General features: G+C 35.2%; 1 protein-coding gene across 4 annotated transcripts in view; it reads right to left on the reverse strand.

Annotated features, from left to right (window-relative positions):
- Positions 1-4510: 4510 nt before the first annotated feature.
- Positions 4511-23244, reverse strand: part of Sclp (leucine rich repeat containing protein 20 sclp) — a 51039-nt gene continuing 32305 nt past the window's right edge. The window contains exons 1-4 of one of the 4 annotated variants that reach the window (XM_017171416.3): positions 14605-15085; positions 5124-5267; positions 4884-5051; positions 4511-4823 (exon numbers count right to left, since the gene is read on the reverse strand). In XM_017171416.3, the coding sequence (XP_017026905.1) occupies positions 4672-4823; positions 4884-5051; positions 5124-5267; positions 14605-14875 (735 nt within the window). In that variant the 5' untranslated portion in view covers positions 14876-15085 and the 3' untranslated portion in view covers positions 4511-4671. Of the gene's footprint in view, positions 4824-4883; positions 5052-5123; positions 5268-7074; positions 7228-7575; positions 7698-14604; positions 15086-23244 lie in introns of those variants that run through there. The other 3 variants (XM_017171439.3, XM_017171423.3, XM_041775118.2) reach the window with 3 other exon arrangements.

Below are 23244 nucleotides of genomic sequence, written 5' to 3' on the forward strand. Positions count from 1 at the left end.
TAAAGGCGAACTCAAGACGAATAAACTGTGCTGTTAAGCGCCAGTTAAATGTTAAACCACCCTCCAATGGACATTGGTAATACCCCGTTTCCACTTAGCCTTTTCGTGTGAAATAGTTGGATTCGATTCCAAAAAGAACACATCCGCCATCTATCAAACGAAAATAGCTGATTGAACAGCTGTGGCTATTCAGAAAATAAACAAAGATTGTTGAAGTGGCTTCTGCGTAGATAAAATTGATAATAAATCATAATCGCTGTTGTACAATATCTAGCTTATTAGCCCCTGCACATTTATATTACAAATATTTTTAAAAGATTAGAAGCCGTTCAAAGTAGGGTTGTTGATAAAATATCATAATGTCAATATATCGATATATTTCTAAAATTACATATTTAAATCGATATTTTTTTTGCCCAAATATCGACATCCCGATATTTGTTTTAATATTAATTTATTGGTATATCTGAATTTTAAAGCAACGTGGATTGAACTTCTGAGCTTATGTAAAAGTAAAAAAATCACTTAAATAATTACCCTAATAGGGTCTTCCCAAACACCGTCAAAGCGCATCCACCGTCCGTTGAACAAACGGTCCATAAGGTTTTGCCGTTCCGAATTTTCTTAAATGGACCAGCATCAAAGCGCATCTGAATCTAACGACCGCTTGTTTGGCGATAGTTTATCGGTGCAACTCTGATTTCTTCTTTTTAACAGTGCAAATATGACCAACACTACGAAAAATGTATACACACTTGGCAAAGAGCAATTGAAAAATTAAATTTAAAATGTGGCGCCAAAGCTACAAACATACCCAAAATAGTTGGTGTTGTTCTGTATATTCTTGACCCAAAATTTCACCAATTGTTACCATATAATATAAACCGCCCATCTGTACCTTATTTTAAAGATTTTGGATGCCTATACCACCTATAGACATTTTTCGGCGTTAGTTCAGCATTAAAATCTAACCACGGTTTGTTTGGCGATAGTTAGGCGATAGTTCTTCGGTGCAACTCTGATTCTTCTTCTTAATTTGCCAACACTACGAAAGTGTATACACACTTGGCGAGAAACAAATGAGATATGGAATTTAAAACGTGGCGCCAAAGCTACAAGCATGCCCAAAATAGATGTTGGCGTTTTTTCTGTATATTCTTGCTCCAATATGTCCCCAATTGTTACTATTTAATATAAACCGCCTACCTCTACCTTATTTTAAAGATTTTGGATGCCTATACCACCTATAGACACTCTTCGGGGAATTTGCTCTTTGTTAGAGAAAAATCATTAGAATAACAAAAATTCCTTGTCATTTAATTCTTTTAAATGTAGTGCGGATAAATTCTGACACAATCTGTGCCTTTTGCTGTTGTACAACAGCCAAAATAGTTGGTAAATGCTCCATTTCAAATTTGCAACTGCCAATTCGACAGCCTTTGTTTACGTTTTCATGAGCCACAGCTGATCGATCAGCTGTTCGGATGCTAAATGCGCTTTAATGTTGTGTGGGAACACGAGTTTCACATTTGTGAAAAATCCCAAACGTTCCTCACAAATGCGCTGTGTGGGAAGACAGTATTAAAGCGCATCCGCATCCGAACAGCTGATCGATGAGCTGTGGCTCATGAAAACGTTGCATATTTGAAATGGAGCATTTACCAATTTATTTTGGTTTTTGTACAACCGCAAAAGCAGAGATTGCGTCAGAATTTATCCGCTCTATATTTAAATGAATTAAATGACAAGGAATTTTAGTTTTTCTAATGATTTTTCTCTAACAAAGAGCAAATTCCCCGAAGAGTTTCTATAGGTGGTATAGGCATCCAAAATCTTTAAAATAAGGTAGTGGCAGGCGGGGGCTAGAATATACAGAAAAACACCAACAACTATTTTGGGTATGTTTGTAGCTTTGGCGCCACATTTTAAATTTCATTTTTCAATTGTTCCTGTCCAAGTGTGTATACGTTTTTCGTATCGTTGGTCAAATTTTCACTGTTAAGAAGAAGAAATCAGAGTTCCACCGAAAAACTATCGCCAAACAAACCGTGGCTAGATTTTAATGCGTTCTAAACGCGGTCCATTTGAGAAAATTCGGAACGGCAAAACCTTATGGGCAGTTAGTTCAACGGACGGTGAATGCGCTTTGACGGTGTGTGGGAAGACCCTATTACATGTGCTATAGCAGAATCGCCATATATTTTGCTCGGTAGCCAGTGTGACCAAAGAAATTAAGGAAAAGTCATAAAACGAGTTGAAAATGAACCTGTTCGTGGCGTTTAAGGGGGGGGGGGGTAAGGTATTTAATTTTTTTTTTCGTAATTTTTTTTTATTTTTTATTTTTAAGGCCTAATATCTTAAGAATATTGTGTCCAAGTTTTACATCGATCATGGGAAAATTGACGATGTTATGCAGAGTTGAACGAAGGTCGGTTGGTGTTCAATGCATGAGAATCACAAAGTTTAAAGGGCTCTCCTGAAAAATGCACTACTACTACTGGACCGATCGATTTGAAATTTGGCACACACATTCTTTAACTAATTCCTCAGGTATTCACGTCGGCCTTTTTTTAATTTTTAATTTTTATATATTTTTAAATTAAGAAATAACGTTTTTTTTTTAGTCAAAAATCGGGGTTTTGACTTCAAATTTTGATAAAAAATAGGGAAAAAATTTTAAAAATAAAAACGCTTCGTGAATACCTCGGGACACTTAGCCTTTAACGAATGAGGTATAATTTTTGTAGATCGGATGATCCTGTGGACTGTTAGGATGTACACCGCAAAACAACTTTTTTTGGAGGCGACTCGGGAGATTCCCTATAACTTCTCAACCTCTAAATATTTTTCAATACAAAATTTATCAAAAATTATTTAAATGTTGTGTTATTATATGGTATTTAATTCATTAAGCTAACTTTAGCCGTTCCGTGGCCTTTTTTGCACCGAATTAACCTTTGAAGCCAGGAGGAGTCATAAATTGCTGCAATTAAAAAAATATAGGCATCTAAGATGCAACATCTTTGGTCGGAGGGTCAATGTCATTCAAGGGGTTGCAAAGTTCGGACTACTCATATTTAAAAAAATGAATTCGACTTTAAACAGCTGTTTTCCACAAGAGCGAGCAGCCAAATTTTTCACAGTCTTAATTCCGGTGGTCTCAATTAAGTGATTGATCAATTTTAACCATTTAGGTAATCAAATTAAACAGCATTATTTGTAAACAACAACTTTGACATTCCTTTAAAGTCATTAATGTATTCTTTTATATTTTCTAAGTATTTTTAACTGGCTGTATCGTTTCACCAATAATATGGCAACCTTGGCTATAACTTTTTGCGATGAACTTACCGACCTATCGCCAAAAAGAGAAAACTTGTTGAACACGGCAAAAAATTTGTTGGTCAAATCTGAGGTGGGGTCAGAAATAATTTTTTATAAAATAACTACCTGCCAGAATGATGTTATGGTGGTGTGGAATAAACATCAATTGACCACTGAGTAAACTATTTTTTTCCTATTTTAAATAAGATCTGATTTCATATAAAAACAGTCATTTACTTTTCATTCCGGTAAAAAAAAGGTGCACGTTTTTCAAAACGAAAAAATTATTTGTTTTCGGAAACCGGAGCACCGATTTCTCGTCTCCCGTTTTCGATTACCGGAGAACTGAATATTTTTCCTTTGATTTTCCCCCTATTGGGCCTGTAAGAATAAATGAAATTAATTATTGTGATAGCACGATATCAGCTGTCTACTCTCTTAATCTGGCGACGCCATTAAATTTTCGCAGGTATCATTTTTGTCGTCACAGTACCCGCAAAAACGACAAGGGAATAAGTTTTTCTTCTTCCTTATTCACATCGTTTTTTTTTAAGCCTTGTACTCTGACGACGAAAATTCGCTGTAACACGTTTTATAGCGAAATCGCTCTTTATTTGGCTCGGTAACCAATGTGACCAAAAAATTAAGGAAAAGTCATGAAAATGTACCTTTTATGGCGTTTAAGGCTTTTCTTTGGTCACACTGGACAGCTGTTTGTAAACAAATATTCAACAAAAAATATTTAAAATATTGTTGTTGAGCCGGCTTAAGGTCAGGGAGGGGGTGGAGTACCAAAATAAATGAAAAGCTTTAATTCGGATATCGTCCGAAACAAAAACATATAAACAAAGGAAAGGTCGCCTAAAACCATAACTATTTAAAATATTAATAAAAATGGCATTAAAATGTCCTTTGTGGGTTAAATTCCATATTATGGGCTTCGCCTTGACAGCCCCTATCAATGCCACTTTATTCCTTCAACTTTCCCTCCATTAGGGGTGTTAGAATAAAAATGAAAAAATGAATTCTTTTTACAGCACGATATCAGCTGGCAACGACATTCAGTACTAGCAAAAACCGGGAGGTAAAAAGTTCTTCTTCTTCAATTTTCGACACCGTTTTTTTATATGGAGTTTGGCCGCTGTATTGCTAGGCTTTAGGTTAAACCCTATGGTGCCGTCAAATCTTTAATTCAAATTTTTTTATTGGAAATTAAATGACGGATAGTCGAAAATGTTATATAAACTAATGTATTTTTTTAAATATACAATTTTAGGAGCTATAAAAAAATTTCAAGAGCTGTATAGATTAGTTGATGTTCTTTGTTAATAGCTAGGCACACGCGTACTACCAGTCGTCTTCAACGTTGTTGGAAATCTCAAGGCGGAACGACGTTTGAAAGTCCTGCAGCTTTCGCCGAAAATTTCTGCTTAGTGGGTTATACCGAAGATCTACCAAAGCCAGGCAGGCACTGGAAATGGACTCTTCAGTATCGATCTCTGTGATGATTGAAAAACAAATCAATGCAAGGGATCGCGGTCAAACAGCATTTAGCTTACCTAATATAGCATTGTGTTGAGCATCCAAATGGGCAAGACTCTGTAGCTTAAACACTACCTGAGGTAAGACGATAAAGGAGTTGTGAGATATATTCAGCATAGTTAATCTCGTCAAATTGTTGAATTCCTCTGGTAGCCTCGTCAGTTTGTTATGTGAAAGATTAAGATCTAAAAAGAGCAATTGATTAGTATATATTAATTAATTCGTATTTTAATTTGGCAGGGCTAGAAGAGGCTCACCTGTAATCATACTGAACTTTTGCGAAAACTTCGGTGAGACACTCTTTAAAACGTTGCCACTAAGGTTGCAGGTTTGCAACTCTGTGTTTCGCATTAGGTGATAGACTGCATCTGGTATTTGCATTAGTTCACATTTAGAAAGATCTAAAATAGTAAGACCACATACATACATATTTAATATCTAAGTTGGAATGTAGATAACAATTATTAACAAGGAAAAACATTTTTTTTTTTATTTAATGAATATTTTTATCTGTGCACAAGAGTACAGCAACAAAAGTGACGGAGAACACTGTTAACGTCTCTAATATCGATATCCATATAAAAAAACAGATTTACTTTTCTTAAAAGCAAGCCAGTTCTTTTAATAAAATACTTCTAAAGGCTGGTACTAACATTAGACATGTTTAGTTTCGAAGTGCTCCAAACGAAATTGCTACATATTTCGGTCGTAAACCAGTGTGACCAAATTGTTTAATTTGAGGACTAAAATGTTGATGAATCATTGATGAATAGTCGGTAAAATGTTGATAAAACATTGATGAATATTGGGACTAAAGCCTAGTACTCTGACGACGAAAAGCCGCTGTGTAACGTAATACAGCGAAATCGCTGTTTATTTGGCTCGATGAAAATGTACCTTTTATGGCGTTTAAGGCTTTTCTTTGGTCACACTGGACAGCTGTTTGTAAACAAATATTCAAAAAACAAATTTTAAATATTAATAAATATGGCATTAAAATTTCCTTTGTGGGTTAAATTCCATATTATGGGCTTCGCCTTGACAGCCCCTATCAATGCCACTTTATTCCTTCAACTTTCCCTCCATTAGGGGTGTATGCATAAATCAAATGAATTCTTTTTACAGCACGATATCAGCTGTTTACTCTCTTGATCTGGCAACTCCATTCAATTTTCGTAGGTATCATTTTCGTCGTCAGAGTACTAGCAAAAACCGCGAGGCAAAAAGTTCTTCTTCCTTTTTCGTTTGTTTTTATATGGAGTTTGGCCGCTGTATTACGTTATACAGCGGATTTTCGTCGTCAGAGTACTAAGCTTTAACAGAAATGATTTCTAAAATTTTCAGGTTACCTCTTTGATGGAGGACAAATATAAAGAGTGCGCAGCTAAAATATAAAATTTAAACCTAAATTTTGTTCTGATTTGATTGAATATTATAAAAAAAAGCAACAGAAAGCAAAAATAAATATTGTTTTCTTTCATTTATTAATAAATATAAACTAAAAATTATAAAAATATAATTTAAGATCGTATTTAGGTTAATGTTTAGTGGTTATTGCTTATGCAGCTTTAAAAAAAATAATAATAAAACAAAAATATAAAAAATATCTGATATATACATAGATAGTTCTTTCTGATATATAAAATATCATTTTGATTTTGTGTTTCAATTAAAAATATCATCGATACGATATTTTTAAATATTTCGACATCCCTATTCATTGCGTTAAATTTTGATATCGATTGATTTGATCGATTTGATTTTTTTCGAAATTGAGATTTTAATGCAAAATTGTTAGGCACCAATGTATCACTACCCTGTGAAATAATATAACTGAAAACCCTATAGTTCCGATAAAAATTAAGTTTAAATTTTGGCGTATGTTCAGTGCTTCCAGTGCTTTCAGAGATTAAATAAAAAAAGCTTCTCCTGTAAAATTGGATTTTTCAACATACGATACATTCGCGGAAATGCGTCGATATGTGCGGGCCCTTCCCTTCTCTATAAAAAATCGGCGATATTTATCACAGGCCATTTGAAAATCGTGGGCCCGTGGGAAGCACGCCCGTCACACACACACACCCCCTTCTCTCTTGACTGGCCATACATGGACATACATACATACATATATACATATGTATGATTGCGCGTTTTACTTTGAAATGCTCAATATTATTCTTTATTTTTAACAATATCTACCCGACTTACCTAAAACTCCATTTTCGGTAGCAGCCTCACACTGCTCAATCACCTTTACTACCAAGTGCGCCATTTTTATCTCTCTACGTACATATGTATATACATATGTTCGATAAATTTGTTCTCTTATTATTCGAAGCTTATGTTGTCACACGAAGCGGTAAATAAATACTAAGAAAATGAATGAAAATATATTTTTACAATCTAAGCAAGGTACAGCGACCACGAATATGTATATATAGTATGTAGATATGTATGCACATATGAACATAAATACATACGATCGCAAGCTTTGCAGGAACGCAGAGTGTAAGAGCATGGACATTAAAAAGAGAACAAAAATGAACTAAGTATGCACATACATATGTACATATGTACATAGAGCAATTTTTTTATTTCCTACTGACGACTATACTGACAATAATAGGATTCTATTTACGATATTTTGAAGAAATATTTGAATAAAACAAAGTTTATTTTAGCAACACCAAACACTACATTTTTACATACCTCAGTAAAATTGATATACATATGTGCAAATTTTGTTTTCTTTATTACTGTCGTTTTAATAGCGATAGTTCTTTTTTGAGTACACACCATTTTTCTCTTATATATACCAATATTGTTGCATACATTGCTTTTTAGTCAGCTCCCAATTTGTAGTACCGTTAGCATAAAAAAGACAATGAAGAACTGTTTTTAATGGAAAGTTGATAAATGCTTAAGGGGGGATATACATGTAAGCGGTCAAAATTTGGTCATTTTTCGTGAATTTTTTTTATAAGAAATAGTCAAGCAATCGTCGTGAAACTTTGGATATAGTTAAAAGTAGAATCAGAGATGACAAAAAAAATTAGTTATAAACAATATTTTACAAAATGGCGGATTTACGGAACATATGCCGTAGCGCCTCGAGCTTTGAGTTGCCGTACTATGGACACGATAGGGGTCGTAATTCCTGTCCAAAACCCGTAAACCAAATTTGTTTGTATTCATTACACCTGTATCTTCTATTTGAACCTAAAAAACCCAAAAGAAATCAAGACAAAAAAATTAAATTTTGATTTGAAGAAAAAAATGCCATTTTCAGGTGATCAGTTTTCACTTCCCACCCTCTTAAAAAATAGTAATACTCAGTTTTATAACAACCATGTAGGTTCAAATAGAAGATAATTTGATGCTGATCATAATAAAATTTAATTCACTCCGATATGTTACGTAGTTTTTTCTGAATCGTGTCCATAGCATAGGCAGAAATGCAAAAATTAGAAGCTGAGAAAAAGACGTTTAAAGTTTTTTACGTGCCCACGGTAACACTTGTATACTTTGCTTGCATACTTAATTTGAGGCACTTAAAGTTGGAATTCGATGATGATACTTACACAGTATATTCTTTAAGTAATAAACTATTTTTTAAACAAAAAAAAAATTGCCAAAAAAAAATTTTGGTTTACATGTATATCCCCCCTTAAGGGGTTATATACAGTTGTGATGATAAAAAAATCGACTTTTTTTTATTTCATATTCTTCAAGTATATACTGTTGAGAATATTCTCACAAAAATGCATAACGATCGGAGCATTAGAACAGAAGTTGTAGCTATTTATAGTGCACGACCTGCACATCGGCTTGAACAAACTTGAAACTTTAAACGCGATTATCTCAGAAGCGTTTTTTTTCGAAGTTACCTTTGCGGTGGACACGATTACTAAAAAACTATTGATCCGATCAACACCGAATTTTGACCACTTATTTATTATAACAATAGATAGTCCTCTAACGAAGAATTTTTAATTTTTTTTGAAAAATTTTTTTTTTAAAGCATAAAAATCGAAAATGTTATACCTCGAAAAAGTAAATTTTTTGTTAAAACTGTCGCCATTTTTTTTTAATCAAAAGTTTTACAAATCCATGGTCTAGAGGACTAGGCAATACAATATACTAACGAAAATTTGTTTAATTTTTGATTTCGGATGAACCGTTCTCGGGATATGATGTCCACCGCAAGACACCTTCGAAAAAAAGACGATCTTGGAATTCGGCCATAACATTTTTAATATTTAATATTTTTTTATGAAAAAATTTTATAAAGTACCCAGAAATATGTACTAAACAACGTCGGCAAAACATTTTTAATAAATATTTTTTATGATGTCAAAAAAAAATCGGCAAAATTGCATTTTACCCCCTTACCCCTTAATTTACATTTGGAGGGCGACCCGATCATATTCTAATGGAACAAAGTGATTAAATTTGTGTTTTTATTTACAAAAAATTAATTATATTTTATATTGGGCTATTTTTAAAAGAGCTGGGTTAAACGGTACTCCATGATTAAAATCCCACAGAGAACCGAATTAACGGAAGAAGAGCAGGAGGTTAGAGTAAAAACTATGGCTGAATGTGGCGTCAAATTGAGTGTTATTGCTAAAACAAATAATGGGCATCGGAATACAATAACAAAATTCCTAAAACTTTCGCAATAATATGCTCAGAACCACCGAAAAGGTGCAATTCCTAAGGTTGATGGCAGGACTACGCGCCACATTAGAGCCTTGGCAACTGTAAAAAGTACGAGTTGAATTGAACTGTAAAAGTTGAATTTAGATGGGCCTGATGGAAATCAAAAGTATTGGCCAGATCCCAGGCATCCCCGGGTAACTTGCCACAGACACAACCACGGTGGTGGATCTCTAATGGTTTGGGCTGCTTTTAACTTCTTTGATAAATCTCCAATATGCTTTGTGCATTTTCGAATGAATGCCCAAATATGCTCGGATCTCTTGGAAAGTGAGCTGGTACCCCTTTCGGAAGAGTTCCATCACTAGAACTTTGTTTTTCAATAGGAGTACGCTCCTATACACGTTGCACCGTTTCTGAAATCCAAACAAATTTCCTTGATGCAGTGACCCGCTATAATTCCGGACTTAAATCCGATTGATGATCTTTGGGGCATCCTCTCACATAAAGTTTTCGGAGGTGGAAGGCAATTTGGGAACCTAAAGGACTTAAAGGAGGCAATCGTAAAGGAATGGGCCAATATTGATATAACCGTCCTCCAAAACTTAGTTAATTCAACGCCGAGGCAGTTGCAATTATTAGAGCAGCAAAGAGGAGACACTATTTCATATTAAAAACACATTTAAGCAATATTATAAATTTATATAATTCTATTTTTGCCAATAACTCATTTTTGCACATTTATCAATTTTCTACGAAAAATACTTTTAAGTTATTATCTTAAAAAGAAACAATGAGTTATTAAATATTTTCTAAGCTTATTCATTTTGTACATCTACTATCTATATAAAAAAAATTAATTTAAAAATGTCACATGGAGGAGTTAAAAAAAAAACAAGAAAGGAAACTAACTTCGGCACACCGAAGTTTGTATACCCTTGCAGATTGGTTGTCATATTTATATCATAAATTATAATGCCGAAAACAGACACTAAACAGAGTTTCATAACATTTACAGTTATACATTCCCAGCTTTACATTTTCTCTACATCTGCGGATCGCAGATCTAGATGTATGGCAGCTGTATGATATAGTTGTCCAATATTCATAATATTGTTACCAAAATTCTGAAATAATACTAAAAGCGCATGTCTCAAAGTAGATGAAAATACGTTGGAAAACAACGAAGTTATAATTTGTATACCCTTGCAGGGTATTATAATTTCAGTCAGAAGTTTGCAACGCAGTGAAGGAGACGTTTCCGACCCTATAAAGTATATATATTCTTGATCAGCATCAACAGCCGAGTTGATCTTGCCATGTCCGTCTGTCCGTCCGTCTGTCTGTCCGTCTGTCCGTTTCTACGCAAACTAGTCTCTCAGTTTTAAAGTTATCTGAATGAAACTTTGCATATAGTCTTGTATATACTCTCACTGCTATATATATCGGAACGGGCCGGATCGGACGACTATATCATATAGCTGTTATTCCATCATTTTTGAGAAATATAAAATATAAAATATAAAAACACGATGCACATATATCAATTTTACTGAGGTATGTATGTATGTATGTACATACATGTACATCTCTATTTATGTATGTATGTATGCGACTTTTACGATCTTGAATTTTTCGTGCCTGCTTCAGGCTTTCTTAAAAGAGTATATATATATTTAATTAAATTATATTGGTTAAAATTAATTGAAAAAGGAAGAAGTAGAACTTTTTGCCTCGTCGATTTTGCGGGTACACTGATGACGAAAATGATACCTGCGACAACTTAATGGCGTCGCCAGATCAAGAGAGAAAACAGCTGATATCGTGATATCACAATAATTCATTTCGTTTATTCTTACAGGCCCAATAGGGGGAAAGCCGAATGAAAAATATTATTGCAGGACCCAACAATTTTCTGCCCGCGAGGAGAAAGTGGCATTGATAAGTGCTGTCAAGGCGAAGCCCATAATATGGGATTTAACCACTAACCATACAACATATAGACTGGTCATTTCATACAACGAAAATGGAACCAAAAATTTCTTTGCGACAGGCCCCAGAGACTTCGTGTGTGCCCGAAGCGACAGGCCCCGTAGCTTCGTGTGCGCTCGGGTTTTTCGCTCTCTCATTCTTATGCTCGCACACTGGTTGCGTATGGTATAATAGCACATAATGAACATTTTCTTTAGTCATGGCTAAAATGTTTATGTTTGATATTTAAATCGAATTATGTGGATCAATTTACAAGGCATTGCTTTGGTCGGCTATACCCTGACACACGCAAGAGTTTTCGGTCTTCGGTAGTCCTTCTAATTCTCCTTGCATTTTGAGTTGACTGCTACTGCATTTAGAAGTGTTTTCCGTATTAGTTAAAGTTGCGTAAAAATTATATATTCAGTCCTGCTCCGATAATCGAAAACGAAACATTTTTTGTTTTTGAAAACGAAAATCGGTGCTCCAGTTTTCGAAACCGAAAGATTTTTTCGATTTGTAAAACGGGCACATTTGTCTGGCCGGAATGAAAAGTATTTGGCCTTTTTTATATGAAATCAGATCTAAAGCCTAGTACTCTGACGAGAAAAACCCGCTGTCTAAATTAGACAGCGGAATCGCTGTTTATTTCGCTACCGAGCTAGTGTGACCAAAAAAAATTAAGGAAAATCCTGAAATTCCATTAAAAAAGTACTTTTTATGGCGTTTAAGGATTTTCCTTGGTCACACTGGACAGCTGTTTGTAAACAAATATTCAAAAAAATATTAAAAATATTAATAAATATGGCATTAAAATCTCCTTTGTGGGTTAAATTCCATATTATGGGCTTCCCCTTGACAGCCCCTATCAATGCCACCTTTTTCCTTCAACTTTCCCTCCATGAGGGGTGTCTAAATAAATCAAATGAATTATTTAGACAGCGCGATATCAGCTGTTTACTATCTTGATCTGGCAACGCCATTCAATTTTCGCAGGCTTCATTTTCGTCGTCAAAGTACCGAAAAAAACGACGTGTCTAAAAGTTCTTCTTTTTTTTTCGACACCGTTTTTTTTATATGGAGTCTGGCCGCTGTCTAAATTTATACAGCGGCTTTTTCTCGTCAGAGTACTAGGCTTAATACACTAAAAAAAAATTGTTTACTCAGGGGTCGATTAATGTTTATTCCGGATCACCACAAGATCATTCTGGCAGGTAGTTATTTTATAAAAAATGTATTTCTGACCCCACCTCAGATTTGACAAAAAAAATGTTTGCGGTGTTCACCAAGTTTTCTCGTTTTGGCGATAGGTCGGTAAGTCCATCGCAAAAAGTTATCGCCAAGGTTGCCATATTGTTGGTGAAACGAAACAGCCAGTTAAAAATAATTTAAAAAATATAAATGAATTCATTAATAACTTTAAATGAGCGCAAAAATTGTTGTTTATCAATAATGCTATTTAATTTGATTACTGAAATGGTCAAAATTGACCAATGTGGCAGCATCTTAGATGCCTAGATTTGCCTAACTCCACCATTTTTTGCTTATAAAAAGTTTGAGCAGTAAAAAACGATGAGAAAACGAAACATTCCGATAGCAAAAATTTGTCGGAAATCGGAGAAGCTAAAAACAAAATCGTACGATTTCGCCCAAAACAAAATCAAAAAATTTTAAGGTTACCGATGTAGGCCTGTATGTAATAAGGTAAGTGGAAATTATTTGTATTCAATTAATAAATTAAATTGCAAAATTGATGTTAAACATGGATGCGACTAGACAGTGTGAATTAGTACTGGATCAAACATCGATGTTTCTAAAAAATCAGACAATTTAGATTCTAATTGGTGGTGTTGGCAGAATATAAACCGCCTACCTCTACCTTATTTTAAAGATTTTGGATGCCTATACCACCTATAGACACTCTTCGGGGAATTTGCTCTTTGTTAGAGAAAAATCATTAGAAAAACAAAAATACCTTGTCATTTAATTCATTTAAATTTAGTGCGGATAAATTCTGACGCAATCTGTGCCTAGTTGGTAAATGCTCCATTTCAAATTTGCAACTGCCAATTCGACAGTCTTTGTTTACGTTTTCATGAGCCACAGCTGATCGATCAGCTGTTCGGATGGTGAATGTGCTTTGACGGTGTGTGGGAACACGAGTTTCACATTTCTGAAAAAACCCAAACGTTCCTCACAAATGTGCTGTGTGGAAAGACAGTATAAGAAGAAGAAAACAGAGTTGCACCGAAAAACTATCGCCTAACTATCGCCAAACAAACGGTCGTTAGATTTTGATGCGCTTTGATGCCGGTCCATTTGGCAAAATTCGGAACGGCAAAACCTTATGGACCGTTTGTTCAACGGACGGTAGACTGGTTCGGTAACCAAACAGCGATTCTGCTGTCTTAATTTAGACAGCGGATTTTCGTCATCAGAGTACTAGGCTTTAGGTTATTGATGGACCCAGCAGCCGGCAGTAGAAGCCCGTAACATACACTTATGTATAGTTAATTTATCAGAAATATTTAATGCTACCAAAAATGTGCACATAAATCAAATTATGCGGTCCATATATAAATAAGGAATAAATAAATTCAGATTTTTACTAGGAAGATTTTTTTCAAGAAATTTCTTTCGGTTTTCATCTGGAATTCCTGAAAAATTCCGCTTTGAATTCCCCTTGAGATCCCTGTCGAAATTTATTTCCGGTCGGCTTTCGAAATTAGGAAAGTTCCGAAGAAATTTCCATAGAATTCCGACGGAACGTCGAACTCCTGATTTGCTACTCATGCTCTGAGCAAATTCCAGGCGAAATTCTGGAATAGTTCCGGGCGACAGTACTATAAATCCGGGGTAAATCGGGCGGTATTCCGAAGGGTTGGTACTGAAAGGTAGACCATAGGTATGGAAGGTCCCGTAACCTCCGACACTTGCTTGGGTAAGGTAGTGCGTAGTAGACCTCATTAGCTGTTGACTAATTGTTGTTTTCCTATACGAAAACATATAATATATTTGTATATATTATATGAATGTGCAATGGCGCATCAGCAAAGAATAAATCGTAAACTGTAAGAGATTGAGGGGTACGCTAAAAGGTGATCTTACCAAGCATGTGGTTCTCTTTGGCCTCTTCGCATCGCTGTACTACACGGATGACACCTTGGCCGGCGGTCGGCGGAAAGGTACCTATACCACCAATCCTAGCTATGTGCGGCGGAACTCGTGGATCCACATCTTGGTCGGAGCCTCCCTCGTCGCCTATATTTGAGCTTCTGTTGTCGTTGTTTCTGTTGCCATTACCATCGTTAGGATCGTTGTTATCGGCACTTCCAGCATTGTGTTGGATATTTGTGATATCGTTGCCAAAAGGGCGCATGCTTAAGCTGAACTTAACTTTGGGCGTTCGGAAAAACTAAACTCTTCCTACCTCACTTAAAAAAAATATGTTATAATTGGTTTTTTTTAGATTTTAAGTAACTTTTAGTTTATTTTAGTTATAATATTTTTCATTGCGATTATTTGAACGCGAGCTACTACACCTACAACCGTCCGAATGTGACTCTCTTGCGCAGTGGAATATGGAAAAAATGCTTTTTACTTTCGGTTTTTATAGCACGGAAGAATAAAGAAAAATTGCGCACAAGGCGATGAAAATGGCAAGAACAACAAAAATAATAACACAGTTTGGCTGATTCTATTCTATGTCGAACACCTAATGCTCTTTGTTTGGTTCGCTTATTTAAAAATTCAAAAAAATCTACGCTTACAAAGTAACAATTTATTTATACAAATGTTTTCTAAACATTATTTTGCACTATGTTCATTTTTAAATTTGTATTATTTACGAGTTTAAGTTAGTATTTAGTATTTGATCAAAAATGTCAGTGTCTGCGATAAATTATATTTGAAAATATGAAAATATTTTTGTTGTGAAGCCCTGGTTAAGAAAAATATAATATATGTACATACGCAGTTATACTAATGCAGTCTTATGTCTTATGTAGTTTTCCTAAATTAAAATTAACCTGACATTAAAGACAAAGTGCATTAGATATATTTAGTGTTCCACATAGTAAACTTATATGAAGAGTATAGCTGCATAATACGAAATGCCTTGTCATCTCAAGAGCAATAGCCTCTGATATAAACAGTCTTTCTTTCTGTATTCCATAAGCTCATTTTGGTAACGGAAAAGTCTAAAAGTTCAATGTTAAAAAGGAAGAAAAAATACATACATAGATCGGGAAGCGCAAGAAAGAACAAAACGATTCCAAAACGAAAAGCTCAAAATATAAGCAAATTCACATTAAAGTGGACCTGTATAATAAGAGATCGGTATGCAAACTTTAAATATCTGAAATGCATTAATATGCACAACACTTGCCAGAAAAATTATGTGTACAAACAAAATACATAGAAAATGTGTTTATAGTTTTTACAGAAAGTAGTAAATCTTACTAGCGTTAATGGTCTGTAACTTCTTAGTGTCTAGCTCTTTAACTTTAGATAATATAAGAAAATATAACAAATCAAAAATACGTTCAAAATTAAAGACCTTCAAATAAACTGTGATCAAAGTAAGAATTGATAACTGTAAACCAAAGCTTATTTAACATCTACTAATTACTTTTTCTTAATTTATCTCTGACAACACGTGCAACTGTGATGGAGAATAAATTTTAATACAAAAATTTTAGAATAATTATTATTTTTCAATTTTTTTATAATAGTTGAGTTATAACAGTTATTTTTAATTTTTTAAATAATACTTGAAAATGAAAATTATTCTCCAATTTTTATTTCTTAAAATTGAAAATAACAGTTACCTGTCAATTTTTATTTTCAATTTTTTAAATCGCAACAACTTTTCAACGGATCGGTATATCTTAAAGATTGGCATATATAATTAATCTACGTTTCAATACAAAGTATCACCAGTTAAACCCCCCAGATATAGGGGCATAGACTACATATCAGTTAAAAGAAAGCATACATATATATGAACAAAATATGCCCTCCTGGGCTGTGGAGTGCTACATTTTGCCTACTGGCAGCTTGAACCTCCATGGCCCCAGAGAAGCATATGCTACCTCCTCCCCAACTACACATATGCCCAAAACCTTCTCAACCAATTAAATTGCAAAAATACACCTGTAAACAGCCAAAAAAAACATCACCTGAAATTGTAACAATTCCAATTCGACCAAACAAGTAGAGCTGGAAAACAATCGATGTTTGGGACCATCGATGTTTTCGATGTTTTTGAAGAAACCATCGATGAAATATCGATGTTTTCAAATAAAACATAAAAATATCAATTAAGTAGTTTTTTTATTTGAGATCATAATTCTTATTTAAAAACATTAACTGATCAACAATGTTTGATTTTAATGCGCATCTCCTGTCAGATATAATTTGTCCAGCTTTGCTGAACGCTCGCTCTGAAGCGCAGGAAGATGCTGGCACGCATAAGACCTTTTTAGACAGCATTGCTAAGGCTGTTGTATCGTTTGTATGCGTCTAAAAAAACAGAGAACATTTTTGGTTATACGAAAACATTACATATTACATTGATTATTACCGTCCAATACTCAAGTTGATTCACTCCTTTTCCTTTATGTGCTACTTCAATACAATAAAAACAATCGATAGCGGCCCAAGAACCATCGATGTTTACAAAATTTAAGAAACATCGATGGTATCGATAGTGCCATCGATTGTTTTCCAGCTCTACAAACAAGTCAATATCATTTGTACAGAGGGTGCAGCGCTGTAGGAGAGGCTTATAGGGTCTTCTCACACAACGTCAAAGCACATTCACCGTCCGTTGAACAAACGGTCCATAAGGTTTTGCCGTTCCAAATTTTCCCAAATGGACCGCCGTTAGAACACATTAATATATAACCACGGTTTGTTTGGCGATAGTTAGGCGATAGTTTTTCGGTGCAACTCTGAAAATTTGACCATCACTACGAAAGTGTATACACTCTTGGCGAGGAACAAATAAGAAATGGAATTTAAAACGTGGCGCCAAGGCTACAAGCATGTCCAAAATAGTTGTTGCCGTTTTTTCTGTATATTCTTGCCCCAATTGTTACTATTTAATATAAACCGCCTACCTCTACCTTATTTTAAAGATTTTGGATGCCTATACCACCTATAGACACTCTTCGGGGAATTTTGCTCTTTGTTAGAGAAAAATCATTAGAAAACAAAAATTCCTTGTCATTTAATTCATTTAAATTTAGTGCGGATAAATTCTGACGCAATCTGTGCCTAGTTGGTAAATGCTCCATTTCAAATTGGCAACTGCCAATTCGACAGTCTTTGTTTACGTTTTCATGAGCCACAACTGATCGATCAGCTGTTCGGATGGTGAATGTGCTTTGACGGTGTGTGGGAACACGAGTTTCACATTTGTGAAAAATCCCTAACGTTCCTCACAAATGTGCTGTGTGGGAAGACAGTATTAAAATCTGTTAAGCCTCACCTACAGCGCTGTATCCCTCTCTCTTTCTTTACTAACAAGAAAGGAAGCTAACTTCGGCACGCCGAAGTTTGTATACCCTTGCAGATATTATTTCATTAAATTTTACCTATACCTATTATGTTTAGAGTTTGACAGTTACAGTTTTACATTCCCAGTTTTACATTTTCTCTACATCTACCGATCGGTTTATATGGCAGCTATATGATATAGTTGTCCGATTTTCATAAAATTTATACCAAAATTCTGAACTAATAAAATAAGCTTATATCTTAGAGTAGATAAAAATAGGTTGAAAAACACGGAAGTTATAATTTTTTTTTCTATTAATTTCCCGATCGTTCCTATGGCAGCTATAAGATATAGTCGTCCGATTTTCATGAAATTTTTATTCTGATGGCCATATCTAAAAAATGGTGCAAAAATGTTGGTAAACAGCCAAGTTATAATTTTTTGGGAGCTATATGATATAGTCGTCCGATCCGTCTCGTTCTGATATATATAGCAGTGAGAGTATATAGAAGACTATATGCAAAGTTTCATTCAGATAGCTTTAAAACTGAGGGACTAGTTTGCGTAGAAACGGACAGGTGGACAGACGGACATGGCTAGATCGACTCGGCTGTTGATGCTGATCAAGAATATATATACTTTATAGGGTCGGAAAGGTCTCCTTCACTGCGTTGCAAACTTCTGACTGAAATTATAATACCCTGCAAGGGTATAATAACATTGAAATGTTAAATTCTCTTACTGGCCCATGTTCTCTGATTGGGGCTCTTATGGACTAAGGTTGCATATGTAAATGTATGAATTTTTACAAAGCAATAAAATCAGCAGCCCTCTCCCTCGTGAAGGCATGCCTTATTTGAATGGACTCCTCTACTGCGCAGCTGGCTGCCGCAACCTTTGCAATTACAACTGGAACTACAGCTGACCCTGGTGCTACAACTGATGCCTACGCTAACCGAAATAATCCCCAATTTTGACTGCTGCTGCTTGGGACCCTATAGCCGCATTGATGCCAAACATCTCACCTGGCACAAATGAAAGACAGAGCAAAAGAAGCCAATAAACAAGTATAATAATACCCACATTCTGCCTCGGTAGTTTGAACCACTGTGGAGCTAGGGGGACATAAACTTGCTCGTCTCCATCTGAAAAGGTGCCTCTAACATATCCAGGGAAAACCCGAAAAAATCAGCTAATGAAAATAGGTTAAAAAACGCCTCTTGAATTGTTAAAAAATTCTAGTTAATGAGCATGAAATGTAAATTAACAGCATATGCTAAGCCTAACCTGCAGCGCAGTGTCTCTCGCTCTTACATTACTACTAAGACATTTAATGTCTTACTCTCTTAGCCTGTTAAGCATAATTTTGGGGCTCTTAAATGTAAAAACTATTGTATATGTGGTTGTGAGAAATACTACGAAACAATAAATACAGCTGCCCGCTCCCTTGGAAGCAAGCCTTATTGGTGCATGACAGCGTTCAGCACAAACAGAAATTCCCATCACTACAAAGCTGAAAATAAAATAAATTAAAACACTTCATCCTAAATCAAAAATTAAAAAAAATTTCGTTAGTATATTGTATTGCCTAGTCCTCTAGACCATGGATTTATTAAAATTTTGATTAAAAAAAAATGGCGACGGTTTTAACAAAAAATTCACTTTTTTAAGGTATAAGATTTTCGATTTTTATGCTCTAAAAAAAAAGTTTTCAAAAAAAAATACAAATTCTTCGTTAGAGGAGTAGCTGTTGTTATAATAAATAAGTGGTCAAAATGGTGTTGATCGGATTAATAGTTTTTTAGTAATCGTGTCTACCGCAAAGGTAATTTCGAAAAAACAAGGTTCTGAGATAATCGCGTTTAAAGTTTCAAGTTTGTTCAAGCCGATGTGCAGGTCGTGCACTATAAATAGCTACAGCTTCGGTTCTAATGCTCCGATCGTTATGAATTTTTGTGAGAATATTCTCAACAGTATATACTTGAAGAATATGCAATAAAAAAGTCGATTTTTTTTATCATCACAACTGTATATAACCCCTTAAAACTCTTAATTGTAAAAGAACCCACTACCACATGTTGATCTACCAAAAATCAGCAAATGAGCCGATTACAAATAAGGAACAAGACAAGATAAACAACCTAAGTGCGGAACACAGAAGAAAGACTATGTAACCTGAACGCTAAATATTCTTCCCTGTCAAAACAATATCTGTCGTACTACTTAGCAGCCTCCATAATAGAAGCAACTGACAACACAGCTATATGGGCGCGGCATAAACAGAAGACCGCAGCTAACGTCACCTGCGAATAATAGAAACCTCAACAACCTCCACGCGTTATATAGGAAACAACTCCAGCCTACAAAATCTCACATATGAAAACCTAACTGATACTCATCCCAATGGACAAACCTACCCGAAACGCACCAAAAACAACTAAACAAAATATAAACAAATATATAACACACCTTTAACATGGACACCAACCTCCTTCTGTGGACATGAAAACCAGCACCGAGGAAGTTGAAATGAGTAGTGGCTTGGATGAAAGCACGTACCTAGACACAACACCATTATTGGGAAGAAGGATGCTGCCTACATTAAAACCCACACCCACTGCCTTTAATAATATCAACAAGCAAACAACCAGAAAACGCCGAACTCTATACTTTGATGTCTATATTGCGGTTATTGCATATGCACAATTATGTACATGTACATAAGTGCATATAATAAAAAATTCACCGTTCCTCTCAGAGTGAGGGTGACGGAGGCTCCCTGATTAGCAAATACCTTAATTCATTCGACGAGCGCTCAGAAAATGAAGAATTCGAAAAAGAGCCTGAACTAAAATTGGCGGAAATGGAAATTAATGGATACTCTCCCAAGTCACTAGACCCAAATGCGAACATACATGGAGTATTTGGAGAGTAAAAAATACTCTTATTCATGCCTTTATGCTTTGGCTAAGGTTGTTCATTGTGTTCCTGCTACAGAGGTTTCTGTAGAAAGAGCATTTTCGGCACAGAAGATAGTGGTATCTGACTCAAGGTGCAAGCTTATTATTGCGATTCTATTTTTATTTTCAATTTTTAAAATAAAAATTGACAGGAAAATGTTATTTTTGAGATATACAAATTGGAGAATAATTTTAATTTTCAATTATTTTAAAAATTGAAAATAACTGTTATATAGTTATATAGTTGCCTCAATAAAATTCGGTATACGTCTTTTTACCGAAAATCGAGTACCATTGCAAAGTCGCGGTGGATTCAAATTACGCAATATCATAACAAGAAAGGAAGCTAACTTCGGCACGCCGAAGTTTGTATACCCTTGCGGATTGGTTTTGATGTTTATATTATAGATTTAAATGCTGAAAACACTCACAAAACAGAGTTTCAATACATTTTACCTATACTTATTATGTTTACAGTTTGACAGTTACAGCTTTACATATTATACATATTACATATTATATATATATCGGAGATAACCGTTATTTTTTTTTAACCGTAGTCGAGCCAGCGAGTTCTGTCCGCCTGCGCACTCAAAACGTATCTGTCATCACGTCACTTTTCCTTTAGCCTTTTCACATTTTCTTAATTTTCACTCAAACGTCAATCCTAGACAATCTCTAGCTGTCTCTTTCACTCCTTCCTATTGTTGCGACAGACGAACAGACCTCACTCAGTAACAGACAGTCTACTGTCCTTTTCCTGTTACCGACTCAACTGTCATTGCGCCTGCGCGCCAGCGACACCTACAGGCTACCAATACCTGAGCATGCCGAATAATTCTGTTGCCATAGCAACAAGCTTTCCAAATTTGCACTTAGCAACCAACTCGCCGACACGGCCATCATGACATTTCACGCGTCCTCGCGTGACGTGTCTTCTAATAGCTCTAAACATAACTGTCATTTTCATTTATCATTCTCTCTTGTTTCTCTCTTTGGTCTCAACTTAACATTTCATTTTATCTGTTTTATTCATGTCAAATAAGCTTTACTTTTATTTCTTCTCGCCACTTCATTCTCTTCTCGTAGCAAATCTGTATCTTCTTTCTCTACTCGTACCACAACTCTTACTCAACATCTCTTCATCAATTTATACAGGCTCTTGCTGCACACTTTGCAACGCTCACACGCACCTCTTGCGTCACGGTCTCTCTGGACCCTCATAGCCTTATAAATGATTCCACCAACGAGTGCCTCAGTCGGCGATCTCTCGCTTACACTTCTAGTGTCTTCAAATGTTAGTTTGGCGGGATAACCTTTCGAAACCATAGAGTACAAGCTCTCTTCCGCACAAACCCAACATCTTCAAATGTTAGTTTTGCAGGATAATCTTTCGAACCTATAGAGTACAAGCTCTCTTCATATTTCAAAAGGCTCCGCTTCACATATTCTGACCATAGGAATAAAGTAGGCCCTGTTTCATGTGATCCGACACGGCCTTCCTGACGAATCACACGTCCTCGTGTGTTAACTTTAAATCACAGTATTCTCAAATTTCGGTACTCGTTACATTTTATTGTTAACAAACATTTCATCATTTCATTAATTTTCTAAACATAAGTATTTAGGCATTTAGACAAAATAAGCATCTTGGTTTCATAATAACATGATAACATAACAAATTACATCTTCATTTTAATCATAATTTACAATTCAGACTTCTCTAATTACATAGCTTTATCAACTGGTGTATTTCCTTTTACACCCACATACTGACCCCCGCCATAACAATTCCTTCTGTTATGGTGCGGTCTCCACTGACCCCCGCCATAACAATTCCTTCTGTTATGGTGGGATTCCAAGGCATCAACCGTGCCATCCATATCATCATTCCCCACATGGGAATCAGACGCATCTCCACTTGAGTCGTCTAAATCTTTATCAACGTCAATGCTTATTTGACTATTTGGCAATGCCCTCAAAAACTCATGCGCATACTTATAAGTTCTTTTGCTTGTTAAGGATTTTAACATGTACCGATCTCCATCTTCATTTCTTTATCTCTTTCTTTCTCTTCTCTCTCATTCGTAGTAATTTCAATTTCCAATTTATCCATTTTAAGTTAATCTTGCCTTAACAAAATTTGTGCTCTTCCTTCCATAATTTTACCGAACCGGCATAACGTAACTTTAAATTTCTTTCTCTATACTTTTCTCTGTGTCATGTGGTGGTATCAAGCCCAAAGGGTGGGTCCGATTGGCATCTCTTAAGGGCTTGCATTGGTTG

This window comes from Drosophila kikkawai, chromosome X (assembly GCF_030179895.1).
Source record: "Drosophila kikkawai strain 14028-0561.14 chromosome X, DkikHiC1v2, whole genome shotgun sequence".
NCBI lineage: Eukaryota > Metazoa > Arthropoda > Insecta > Diptera > Drosophilidae > Drosophila > Drosophila kikkawai.